The 14,172-nt window shown below is 42.0% G+C and overlaps 1 protein-coding gene across 1 annotated transcript in view; it reads right to left on the bottom strand.

Annotated features, from left to right (window-relative positions):
- LOC118770626 (anoctamin-4-like) overlaps positions 1-14,172 on the bottom strand; it is a 93,955-nt gene that overhangs the window by 42,608 nt on the left and 37,175 nt on the right. Inside the window, exons 9-13 of the mRNA XM_036518390.1 lie at positions 14,015-14,059; positions 11,428-11,559; positions 10,454-10,560; positions 4,418-4,473; positions 837-958 (exon numbers count right to left, since the gene is read on the bottom strand). Of these exons, the coding sequence (XP_036374283.1) occupies positions 837-958; positions 4,418-4,473; positions 10,454-10,560; positions 11,428-11,559; positions 14,015-14,059 (462 nt within the window). The remainder of the gene's footprint in view (positions 1-836; positions 959-4,417; positions 4,474-10,453; positions 10,561-11,427; positions 11,560-14,014; positions 14,060-14,172) is intronic.

The raw sequence follows: 14,172 nt of genomic DNA, 5'->3' as shown, positions 1-14,172 counted from the left end.
GCAAAGACAGTTTATATATCACTTTAATACTCAAAAGCCCAAAGAGTTTATATCACATCTGAATACCTAAATCACTCTTTCACAGCTTCTCTGGAATTCCCTCTGTTGAACACCCTTTGATAACACTGCTGTGCTAGATAAAATGTTATTGAGTATGTTTTAAAGTTCCTCAATAACAAAATTTACAACATTGATTTAACACATTTTACAACTGAGGTTGTTAGACAGTGCTGTAGACAGGTTTTCCAGATGGAATCAAAAAACAAAACGGACCAGTCTGGGGAAAAATTGAAGATGACTCCCAGACCCCTAGCAAAAAGGCAATCAAGTGAAACTTCTAGAATACAGAAATAGTACACATATATAGTGATAATAAATCGTCAGATATAAGATGTACATACATCAACAGTATTCCGAGGCATGGTAAAAAGCAGAGTAACCAATCCTCAGACAATGAGACCACCATGCCTCAGTGGCTTGCTGTTACTCAGAGGGGGACCAAGGGACCGTGTTCTCTATCCTGACTACATTACAGAAGAGCAGAGGGGTCCTAACGAACTATCTATAGGTATCTATGGTAATCATTCTACACTTTTAAATCAGCCTCACATTCCACTTATCTCTCACAAATCATGGGGGAGGGATTCTGAAGAAATATTTTTGTACATTTTACATGATTATGACAAACAGCAAGCGGAGCCTGTGCTTCAAGGTCATATTAAAGAGCCACACCCCTGCTGCCTGCTGGAATAAAGGTCATACTAAAGAGTCCACGTCCCTGTTGCGATAGAGGTCATACTAAAGAAGTCACACTCCTGTTGTGATAGAGGTCATACCTTATCAGATCAAGTGGCTGATACTTGTACCAAACACCCCACCATGCCCAGCACTCGAACAGCAGGTGTCGGTGGTTCTCTGCCCCGTGGGTCCGGATGGAATTCTTACTCCTGTAGCTGCCCTGCAGAGGGAAAGTCGCAATTATGCATTGGTGTGCTCCACTCTGCCAGCACACACCTCAAACACGAAATAAAAACTGAAAAAAAACTTTTTAGGTAGAAAATTTAAGACCAACAAGATACACTGTGACTAGCAAACCACAATGGTCTCTGCGTTGGACAGTACCACTTCTTGGGTAGGGCAGAGAAACAGCTTCTGACTTGATGTACTCTAACAACCATTTTGTAAACATTGATACAATGCAAATTAATCAATCTTACCTATTTTCATGCTTAGGTCCCTGTCCATTCTCCATTTTGTATGAATTTCAAGGCAAGACTACTTAAACCATACTGGCTGGAAGAGCAGAAAGCCACATTCATGTCCTTGGTAGTCTGCAGTTCCAGCATCACTGGACCAAAGTACAACACTAGTGTTTAGAGCTCATCTTCATGCTAAGACCATGTTTCTCCTGTATGAGGGAAAGGTACTCCATACATAGAAATTCTCAGAGGAGCCAAAGGCATACAGGGAAAGTCATGGTCAGTGATAAACACTGTTCCAGCCCAGTATTCTGCACTGTCAGATATTAGTAGTATGCCCTCTGTCGGCAACAGCTTTGTTAGCCCAACAATATTACATCTTAAATAGTGTCAGATGTTCCACAAGACTATGGTGAACAGTGTGCATAGCCCTCACAAGTAAAATATGCAGATGACTCAAATGAGAGGGAGATAATCTGTTAAGAAATTCAATACACAAATGATCAGAAATGGACATGGTCACCTAGTTGTATCAGGTCTGAATATCATCCACAATCAGATTTCCCAGCCCCAATCCTAACATTAACCTGTATAAACGGACCTGGATCTGCAGTTGCTTAGCGCAAAACTACTGAACACTCAACCAATCAAATAAGCCTACCTCCAGATGTTTAATTTCAAATGCACTGGCACGTCCAGTCAGATTTTGTTTGATACGCGTTGATTGGCATGGATTGCAGAGTGCACTGTGCCCTTGATCACTGCGCTAAACTCTCGCATGTAGGGCCCACTGACAACGTTAGCTAGCATAACTAGAAAAATGGACAAATTCTGGAAATCTACTGGCAAACCTCCTTCCAGACCAAGCAGCACCAGCTCGGAGGAATGTTCCTCCGAACCTAAGAGACAATATAAAAGGACATATGACCCAGATTTTCTCAAGTATGGATTTACCTACACTGTTAAACATGGTGAGCACAAGCCATTGTGTGTCCTGTGTAATGAACTACTTGCTAATGAAAGCATGAAGCCTTCAAAGTTACAGAGGCATTTAGAAACAAAACATGCCAGCTACAAAGATAAGCCTCTGGACTTTTTTAAACATAACAGCCAAAATCTTGAGGCTTCCCAAAAGACCTTTGAATGTACATGTACAGTACAGGAGCATCCAGTGTGCTTCCTATCTGGTTTTGCATCAAATTGCTGTGTAAAATATACTGTTGCAGAAGAATTTATCCTTCCTTGTGCGATCGACATGTGCACCAAACTCTTAGGTGAGTCAGAAGCAAAAAAGCAAAAAAAAATAAAGACAATTCCCTTGTCAAACGATACAGTTCATCGGACTGTCTGTGACATGTCTCATGACATTAAGCACCAGATAACCGAGCGTCTCTCAGCCAGGGACTGTTTCGCTTTACAACTCGAATCCACCGACGTGGCTAACCATGCAATTCTGCTGGTGTATGTGCGGCATGTGTGGAATGATGACTTTGAAGAGCAGTTTTTGTTTAATGCGGATTTGCTGAAATCCACCACTGCAGCAGAGATTCTTTCTGCACTGGATACATACTTGAATTCAGTGGGGCTGAGCTGGACAAAGTGTATTGGCGTGACAACAGACGGAGCAGCCTCGATGAAAGGCAAACATTCAGGGGTTGTGAAAAAAGTTCTGGATGTAGCTGCACTGAACACAATGTGGAACCACTGTTTTTTACACAGAGAAGCATTAGCTGCTAAAGACATGGTACCGGAGCTTCACAAAACACTGTGAGAGGTAGTGAAAGTTGTTAATTACATCAAGCATAGCACCAGGAATGCAAGGTGTTTTCAAGCTTTTTGTCAAGAGATGTGGAGTGGGCATGAATAACTGCTCTATCACGCTGAGGTCCACTGGCTCTCCAAGGGCAAAGTGTTATCCTGAGTTTACGAGTTTAGAAGTGAGCTGGCAGCTTTTCTTGTGGAAAAGAACTGATATTTTAATAATGATTGCTTGTCTTTCTTAACTTGCGGACATTTTTGATTATTTGAATCCACTGAACGTGTCATTACAAGGAAGGGGGCATAACCGATTTGCGATTTGAGCAAACTGGCAAAATAAATGCCTTAAAAAAAGTTGACTCTGTGGACCAAGCATGTTACCAACAGCAGGCTGGACATGTTACCAAATGTGTGTCATGAAGTAAAATACCTGACAGATTCAGACAGCTCGCTGCTGAAAAGGGTGATCAGTGACCATTTGAAGAAACTGCATGAGCGGTTTTGTGATTACTGTCCAGAAGAGAAGAATGTGCTGGCCCAAGAGTGGATAAGGGAGTCATTCGGAGTTGACATAGAAACCATGATTTTGTCATCTGAGGAGGAAACTCAACCAGTTGAGTTATCATGCGATTGTGGTCTTCAAAAGACATTCTCAGAGTTGAGTCTCAGTTCTGGTGCAGCATTGCAAGAGAGTATCCTGTTCTTGCTAACCATGCAATCAGACTGCTTTTGCCTTTCAGTACCACATATTTATGTGAGGCTGGCTTCTCTGCTCTCACCCAGCTAAAGAACAAAAGCAGAAACAAACTGAATGTTGAACATGATCTCTGGATTGCAGTTACCCCAAATTTTGACAGACTTATTAAAAGGAGGAAGCCCCAGGTTTCTCTAAGAAGAATTGGATCATAAAATGTAAGTTGGCAATTTTATTTTATAATTAATATTAAATTTAATATTTAAATTTAATTTGTTAACCAATTTTTCTCCTACTTGAAAATGTTAGAATGGCTTATTTAAGATCGGAAATGATCACATTTTTTCAATTATCAAATTGAAGTAGGCATGTTGTTGAATTTGAGAGAGCTGGCTAGTTTGACAACTTTATTTAGTTTTACTACTTTACCATATAGGGTCGTGACTGAGCTGGCATGTTAAAAATTGGGTCACGGTGCAAAATAGGTTGAGAATTACTGATATAGTGATTCTATGTATATGGCATTGTTTTGCCTTTTACATTTTTTACATGTAACAGACTGTAAAAACATACAAGCACATTCAGAATACAAGTCACAGGAAAGCCTTTGATATGGTACGTAAGTCCCACTATGTTGCTTAATGTCATACCGTGGAATGTTGGAAAACCACTGCCAGGAAATTACGGTCCCTACAGGAAATAGTGAGCAGAGCCTTCTCTCACTATAACAAACAAACAGAACAAATAGAAGTGCTGAACACATTACCTCATGCAGGGGAAATGCTGCTTCATATGAATTATTGCTCAGAAGACGATTCAGTCCTGGCAAAATGGAAAAAGGAAGTTAGAAAGCATGGAAATGACACTTATGTGTATGTACTTTCAACTTTCTAGAGTTAAGACTATGCACAATGCCTAGCATAGACTCTAGCAAGTGCCTGCTTACAACGCAGGTTAGCCTATTTAAAATATAGAAAAATAACACAATAACTGACTTTTTTATTATTGTCAATTACATTAGTACATTTATTTATCTACCATTTCTTTGAAATATTTCAGTAACAATTAAATTATGCCATTTCTTGCTTTGTCATTTCCAGTAGCAAAGGCAGTGTACTGAAACTCCAGAAACAATGTCGGGTGAACAAGAAGTTGCACAATTGTGTGCATGGTGCCAGTTTTATCATTATGTAGCAAGAAATCATTTACAGAAATTAACTGCATTTAAGCAAACAGAGATGCTAACAATTCAGGTATACAATGTTTATGTTGGCAACCATAGTTAATACCATAACAGTGCGCAGAAGCTTGTGGGTGAAGCCGGGACTAGTGGGAGCATATCATCCTCCCTACTGACAATGGGTGGATTGCCAATATTCACATTAGTCGGCGCACATACCTGTATACACTGATGAGCCAAAACATTATGACCACCTGCCTAAGGTCAAGGTCAAGGTCAAGGTATCTATATTATCCCCAAGGGGGGCATTTGTTTCACAGCCAGCAGACAAGCCCAAACATCATCAAGCACATAGAAGACATACATAATAACAATAAAAATAAAAAAGTAAAATGCTCATGAGAAAGTATTTAGGAAGCCAATAACAGCAGGTACAAATGAGTTCTTGTATCTGTTTGTTCTACACCTCTTTGAGACAAATCTACAGCCTGACAGGAGCAGAGAGAACTCTAAAAACAGAGGGTGGCAAGGGTCAGCAAAAATTGACTGGGCCTTCTTGACGGACCTGTTCTTGTATAAGACAGGGAGGCAGTCCAGTGAAGTATCTGCTATTTTCCTACACATATCAACCACATGCTGAAGGCGGGACCTGTTTTTCTGAGACAGGAACCCGTACCAGCAAATAAAAGAAAAAGTAAGAACAGATTCTATAAAACAACGGTAGAACATTCTCATAAAAATACTGTCCACATTAAAATTTACGATAAAAATACAAGCGTTGATGAGCTTTCTTGCAAACAGCCTCCACCTGATGCTCAAAGGTCAGCTTACTATCAATAATAGTTCCCAGATAGTTGTACTGCTGTACGACCTCGACAGCCTGACCTTTAATCTCAACTGGAGAGATAACATTATGATTTTTCCTAAAATCAATGAACATCTCCTTGGTTTTTCCCACATTTAACTCACACCAGTTAATAAATGTGCCTAATATGCTGTTGGTCCTCCGTGTGCCACCAAAACAATGCCGACCCGCCGAGGCATGGCCTCTACAAGACCCCTGATGGTGTCCTGTGGTATCTGGCACCAAAACATTAGCAGGAGATCCTTCAAGTCCTGTAAGTTGTGAGGTGGATCCGCCGTGGATCGGACTTGTCAGTCCAGCACATTCTACAGATGCTCAATCGGATTGAGATCTGGAGAATTTGGAGGCCAGGGCAACATCTTGAACACTTCATGTTCCTGAAACCATTCCCGAACAATGTGTGCAGTGTGGCAGGGCACATTATCCTGCTGAAAGAGGCCACTGCCATCAGGGAATAGCACTGCCATGAAGGGGTGTACCTGGTCTACAATGATGTTTATGTAGGTGGCACGTGTCAAATTGACATCCACATGAATGGCCGGACCCAGGGTTTCCCAGCAGAACATTCCCAGAGTATCACACTCCCTCCACCGGCTTGTCGTCTTAACGCAGTGCATCCTGTTGCCATCAGTTCCCCAGGTAAACGGCGCACACGTACACAGCCATCCACGTGATCTAAAAGAAAGCGGGACTCATCGGACCAGGCAACCTTCTTCCACTGCTCCAAGGCCCAGTTCTGACACTCACATCCCCATTATAGGCGCTTTCGACGGTGGACAGGGGTCATCATGGGCACAGTAGACCTTCTGTCGGTTTGGACCAGACAGGATAGCCTTCGTTGCCCTCGCACATCAATGAGCCTTGAGCACCCAACACCCTGTCGCTGGTTTGTCCTTCCTCGGACCACTGTCCGCAGATACTCACCACTGCTGACCGGGAGCACCCCACAAGCCTTGTTGTTTCAGAAATGCTCTGACCCAGTCGTCTGGCCATGACAATTTGGCCCTTGTCCAAGTCACTCAGATCTTTACTCCTGCTCATTTCTCCTGCATCCAACACGTTGACTACGAGAACTGATTGTTTGCTTACCATGTAATCTACCCAGACCTTGACATGCCCTTGACGTGCCCTTGTTTGGAGATGATCAATCTTATTCAGTTCATCTCTGAGTAGTCATAATGTTTTGGCTCATCAGTGAGTCACTTACTGCCCTGTACAGTCAAAGAGGTACCACTGTAACACAACTAGCTAAATATGGCTTCTGCGATTTATTGGGCCTAAAAGTGATGTAAGTAAACGCAGGGGTGGACCTGGATGATGACTAGGGGTGTAACGGTTCTGAAACCAAAACCAAAATCGCAATACAAATGTCCATGGTCTCGTGTCGCGTTTCCGCGGTTCTTTTTTGAAGCTGTCAGCATCAGCGTCTGTTTTACATAATAATCCTATGGAGTAGACTGTGTTTTCAAAAACATCCTGAGTTTTTTTTTTTTTTTTTTTTTTTAACATAGTCGTCGGCGTTTCTGCAGCTCAGGGCATTTATTTCAGTTGAAAAAAGTTCAACTTCAACTTCTCAGGAAAAACGCCCTACGTCAAGTGCTTTTTTGACAGCTGACCAATCACAAGCAGAGTAGTGACACTTGTCGTTTCCCTTAACAACCACCAAAAATGGAGAAGGTAGCAGTGGAGAAGTTAATTGTGCTAGTTTCTGAGCACAGTGAACTGCACAACATGACAGTTAAACTGTATCATAACATTCATCATAAAGAGGCCGCTTGGAGTCAAACTGGACAGATCCTAGGAGTTTCTGGAAAGTGTTTATGTTTGAAGTTGCTTGAAGCTGTCGTTCGCAAAAACTAGCCTGTTAGCTAACGTTAGCTCTGCAACAATGTATAGCCAGCTAGTCGCTAACAATGTACATGCTACTGTTGTTATGGCAACAAAAGACGCTCTCAACTGCTTTTTGGAACAAACACTTTTTTCACTTGAAAAAATTCTCTGGCCAGCGTTTTTCATCAAAATAGACACTCCGTGTGAACACAGCAACTGAATTAGCACATGTTCAGTAGCGTAATCTCCTACCGTAGCGTAATCGATAGTTCCTATCATTATTCAACTGAAATCGGGTATGTTGCTGGCAGTACGTTGAACATGATTACTCATTTGAGACGGCATCATCCAAATGTGAATATCACCTGTACAAGAAAAAACAGTGGAGTGCCCTGTGGCATTTAACTAATTAACCTGTCCCTGCTAATTTAGGTCGGGCAAAAGCAATAACAAACACCATAGGTGTTTGCCTTTTTGTGCATTCCTTGTGTATTCAGGAAATAATGGCCAGTTTGCCACTGTTTACAGGTTTGTACAAGTTTATATGTTTACAGGTTAAGTTCATAGTAAATGAAAAGAAATTTCATGTTTTGCATGTCTTTTTTCACTGTACCAAAAACATACTGAACCATGACTTCAAAACCGAGGTACATACCAAACCTTGACTTTTGCATACCGTTACACCCCTAATTGATGACACATTTTGTCAAAAACAGTTTCAAGAGTTTGAAGTGTTTATGCTTGTCCTCAACATGGGCTCTGCATTCTGGACTAACTTGGGGGGTGGTTTAGCAAATCTGATCTCTATCGCATTTAAATGTCTTTTGAACATTTACACCTGCCCACCAACAGACTCCCTCCGCTCTGACAGGACTACGCTGCAAGCTGCTGAGAGGAAGTGGAGGAAATCCAGATCCTCTGTGGACCTGGCTACCTATCACTGTCTCCTAACAGCATTTACAACCACAACTACATCAGCTAAGTCCTCTTTCTTCCAATCCAAAATTAATGCTAACATAACTAACCCACGAAAACTTTTCTCTACCTTCTCCACCCTCCTCTCCCCTCCTCCTCCTCCCTCCCCCTCTCTGCCAATGATTTCAGGGTTTACTTTGAGGAAAAGGTGACCAGCATCCGGGACTCCTTCACTCCCTCAACAACACCCTTGACCACCACGACCAACTGCATCAACCAGCTGTCCTCCTTCATGCCGCTCAAAGACTGCAAAGACTGTAGTGCTTCAACTCATCACAGACCACCATGCCACAACCTGCCCTCTGGACCCCATCCCCTCTACTCTGCTCCAATCTATATCTGGTGAGATCGCCCCATTTCTTTCCTCATTCATTAACGCCTCACTAATCTCTGGTACTGTCCCCACAGACTTCAAGAAAGCTCTGGACACACCACTCCTGAAGAAACCATCCACAGACCCATCAGATGTTATGAACTACCAACCGGTATCTCTCCTCTCATTTCTACCTAAAGCCCTGGAACGTGCAGTACTTAACAAACTGTCCCCTTTTCTTCTCAGGAACAACCTCCTGGACTCCCATCAGTCAGGTTTCAGAGCTGGCCACTCAACAGAAACCGCACTCCTGGCAGTGACAGAGGCTCTCCACACTGCTAGAGCCTCCGACCTGTCATCTGTCCTCATCCTCCGCGACCTCTCCGCTGCTTTTGACACAGTCAACCACCAGATACCAATATCAAAGCTGTCAGAGATGGGCATGTCTGGGACCACCCTCTCTTGGTTCAAGTCTTACCTGACTGGTAGATCCTCCCAGATCTACTGGAAAGGCTCCACCTCTGCACCCACCCCTCTCACTACAGGAGTTCCACAGGGTTCAGTACTGGAACCCCTACTCTTCTCAATTTATATCAACTCACTTGGCTCAGTTATCAAATCATGTGGCTTCTCCTATCACTGTTACGCTGATGACATCCAACTCTTTTTCTCTTTCCCTCTCTCTACCTCCCAGGTCAACGAAAGAATTTCTGCATGCCTGGCTGACATCTCCAAATGGATGTCATCCCACCATCTGAAGCTGAACCTCAGAAAAACAGAACTGCTCTTCATCCCAGCCAGCCCTTCCCCCCTGCAAGACCTCTCCATCACCGTCGATGGCACCACAACACCATCCTCTCAGCAAAGAGCTTGGGCGTCATCCTCGACAGAAACCTGGACTTCAAGGAGCACATTGTTTCTTGCACGGTCAAGGCAGGAGGTACTCATTCTGCTAGGCAACAGCGTTTCATCTACATCGCTCCCCAGTGGTGAAACGAACTCCCTGTCCTGCTACAGACAGCTCCATCACCCCATCCCTTCAGACGGGGTCTGAAGATGCATCTCTTCAGACTCTACCTGGACTGACCCAGCACACAATTGCTGCCCCCTCCCAATCAGTGCTGTTGTAAATTGCTGTGTGCTTTTTGAATTGTTTCTTGTTGCCACCTTTACTCTGACACTCACTGCACTGTTTGAAGTTTGAAGGTGTATCATATTAGTTGCCCTAAACGCCGTAATTGTACAAATCAGATAGTACTGTGTCCTCAAACAGACCTTGCTCTCAGCTGAGAACTACTGTCTCATTGTGGAACTGTACACATCCTGTCCCTGTACTGTCGCTATACTTACTATTTGCACTTTTGTCCGTCGCTTTGGATAAAAGTGTCTGCTAAATAAATAAATGTAAATGTAAATGTAAACAAGCTCACCATTGTGAAAACAGCAGCACTACAAAGAGGTGCTGATAAACCAAATGATTATGTCAGGGTGTAATTTTTATTCATATCACATAAAGATGGTATGACTTTGACCATTTCCCTTTAAATATAATCCACTTTATAGAAAAACAGTTTATAGCTGCTGAACTTCACCTCGTCACTTATTCTTTCAATATAATCGTGACCTTATGAGAACTTACCAATTTTATTTTTGCCTTCTTCATATTTGACTCTTTGTAGGATATGATGGACAATTCGACTGCGGGTGGCGTTGCTGAAGAAGGTGTCTTTGTTGTGAATGATGAAACTGAAAGAGAGCAGAAGTTTCACAGTGCACCTCCCACAGCTGGACTGATGGCCAGTTTTAGTGAAATGGAACACTCTACCATTTGATGATATCATATCATATGTATAGGGGTGTCAGAGTTTGCAGCTATGACATTAATTGTTTGATTATATCTCTATTATATTTCCCTAGATCTATTCTTTGTAGTGGGTTAATCGATGAATCATCGAGGAAGGAACGTGCCAACTTGAAAACCCCTGCATGTTAACCCTGTACCACTCCCAACATCAAGGCAGTCTCAAGCAAGTGCTCACTACCAGTTGGGACAAGGGACTATTAACATCTTGTCCTGTGTTTTTTTGATTTCAAAAATTACAATTTTTCCATGTACCCACTGCCAGCTGAATGGCTCCACCTGCAGTAATATCCATGTCTGCTGGTCAGCCCAGACTAACTCACATAACTTTGTCCACTACTTTGGGTCTGCTGAGTATACCCACACCACTGTTTTGTTTCTTTTGATATCCACACTACTGCATTGGTTCTGTGAAGTATACCCACATTACTGCTTTGGTGCTGCTGAGTATATCCACACTACCACTTTGTTTCTTTTAATACCTAATTTTTAAATTGATATTCTTAGATCCTTCATTGAACCTCAATGTCCTTTATGTCTGTCCAGGAGGAAGTCCTTAGTCTTTCCCAAGAGAGTCACATTATATATCACCATGATGATCTACAGTATATTCTATAACAGACTGGAAGAGTATCTGTACCAGGTGTTTTCTGGACAGTGATCTGGTTATAGGACCAGGTGCATTCTAAGAGAATGACCTGGTTATAGGGCCAGGTACATTCCAGGAGACAGTTCCAGTTTGAGAAACTCACTGGTGGATTCTCTGCTGGCTGAATGGAGCAGTGAAACTTTCAGTCTCCTCCAAGTCGGGTAGAGTGTCATCATCAAACTTCATGGGCTTGCGAGGGAGCCACCCCCGAAACCTGCTTATCCTCTTCTCCATCCTGCCCAGCATAAACAGGAGTAACCTTAGCACTGCTATCTATACACTTTAGTCTGCCAAACCAGTTTATCCCTTAGTCTGATGTTATGGTTGAATACAAACATGTATTTTCATTTACTGCAGCCATTATTGTTGTAAAATATCACCCAAACACTGTGAAAGGTATTTGGGAATATGCTTCAATTTTGCTTTCAAATCTTGCAGCCCGTGCAGCCTGAACATTTATACTAAGAATTAAAAATGTTTGTACTGAGTTAACCAAAGGACAGTGAGACTTTTGCTCTTCATAAATTCAAATGTTAGGGTGGTTTTTTGACATCTGGCCACTATTCTGTTTCCTACTGGGGTTGGTTTGCTATCTAGTAGTGCTATGAAAGTCAGAATCCTTCATGTTTGTTTTGCCTTGTTTTGTGAGGCACATGCTTAAAGGCACCTGTTTCCATTCTCCTTTTTTCTTGTCCTTGTCCAGGCATTATTAAGTAGTATGGTGAGATCGTTAGAAGACAATTAGAAGATCACTATATATTATGCACATGGATTATTTTTTCATTCATACAGTTGTATGCAAAGGTTTGGGCATCCCTGGTCAAATGACATATTTTGTTGATTTTTTAAATGAAAAGTAGTCAACACAACCTCTGCAGCAAAGAGTTTTAAAAAATGACATTTTTTTGCAAATGTTAACGCACTGTTACTTTTGATTTCCTGAACTTTTTCATATGCAAATGGCATGGCATATGGCATATGCAAAAGTTTGGACACCCTACTAAATCAGTACTTAGTAACATCCCCTTAGGCAGATAATACAACTTGCAAATGCTTTTTGTAGCCAGCTAAGAGTCTTTCTATTCTTGACTTTTTCACCCACTCTTCCTTGTAGATTGCTTCTAGTTCTGAGATGTTCTTGGGTCGTCCTGCATGCACAGTACATTTAAGATCTACCCACAGATTTTCAATGATATTCAAGTCAGGGGGCTGTGAGGGCTGTTCCAAAAGCTTCAGCTTGCGTTTCTTGATGTAGTTCATGGTGGGTTCTGAAGTATGTTTTGGATCATTGTCCTGCTGTAGAAGTCAGCCACTCTTCAGCTTCAGTTTCTTGACCCATTTCTCTACCCATTCCTGTGCCACTGGCTGCCACACAACCCCAAAGCATAATAGATCCGCACCCATGCTTAACAGTTGGCAAGGTGTTCTTTTCATCAAATGCTGCTCCTTATTTTCTGCAAACATACCTTTGGTGATTGTGACCAAAGAGTTCTATTTAAATTTCATCAGTCCACAGCACTTATTTCCAAAATGCCTCTGGCTTATCAAGATATTGTTTTGCATACTTCAGAAGTTGACTTTTGTGATGATGTCACAGGTAAGGTTTCCTTCTGATGACTCTTCCTTGCAGATCATCTTTGTGCAAGCAACGCTGCACAGTAGAACGATGCACCACCACTCCTGTGTCAGTTAAACCTTCCTGCAGGTCCTTTGCAGTCATATGGGGGTTTTGCCTTGCCTTGCTGCCCAGCATATGAGCAGTCCTGAGTGTTTTCTTGGTCTTCCAGACATTGTCTTGACTTCCACAGTTCCCCTTAGCTGCCATTTCTTAATGATATTTCAGACAGGGGAAATTGCGCTTGGTCTTCCAGACATTGTCTTGACTTCCACAGTTCCCCTTAGCTGCCATTTCTTAATGATATTTCAGACAGGGGAAATTGCGAGCTGGAAGCGTTTTGATATATTTTTATAGCCTTCCCCTGCTTTGTAGGCATCAATTAGCTTCATTTTCAGATCGTCAGTCAGCTGCTTAGAGGAGCCCATGGTTGGTCAGCGTTGGCACAAGGTTTGTAGAGTCAGAGAATTTATGAGGATCTGAAATTGTCATCAGTTGATAATTCCTAATGACAATTCTTGACCTGCCTAATGAGTCCTAATGAGTCAATTAAGGCCTAATGAGTTAATTAAGTTCTGAGACTTTACAGCCAGAAGGGTGCCAACACTTTTGCACATGCCACAATTACTATTTCATTTTTTTTTTTTAAGTTCATCAAATATAAAGTAACCATGCATTAACATTGGCAGAAAAATGTTATTTTTAAAATAGTATCCTGCAGAGGTTGTGTTTACTTCTTTTCACTTCAAAAATCAACAAAATATGTAATTTGGCCAGGGGTGCCCACACTTTTGCATACAATTGTATGTTATGATTTAGGTTTTTAGATAACCATTACTAGCAATTAGTATGTAGCATAATTTCTGAGGCTGTAATTAGCATTATATTTTGTGTGCTGTTGTATAGTTTCACACTGGTTCAATGAACCATGTTCAAAATGTTCACCTGTCTTAAACAATCTTACTGGACAGTGTTAAGCTCACTGCCAAGCTGTGTAGGAGAATACAGTGAGGGCAGAGGATCCATCCTGTAAAATGATCTGGTCTCAGAGCCCTGTGTAGCTCCTCCCACCTACCGGCTCATGAACTTATACCGTCGATGCAGATAATATATTTTCCTCCTGAAAGAACATCAACAGAAAAACCCACCTCAGCCACAGAGAAAACAGACTGTGACAGGTACATGGCTTCTGACACCAACACTGTATAAACCATGTAAGTATTCTTTATTTGC

This window comes from Megalops cyprinoides, chromosome 23, assembly GCF_013368585.1.
Source record: "Megalops cyprinoides isolate fMegCyp1 chromosome 23, fMegCyp1.pri, whole genome shotgun sequence".
NCBI lineage: Eukaryota > Metazoa > Chordata > Actinopteri > Elopiformes > Megalopidae > Megalops > Megalops cyprinoides.
Note: the sequence above shows the minus strand (reverse complement) of the source record. Positions and strands in the feature narration are given on the sequence as shown.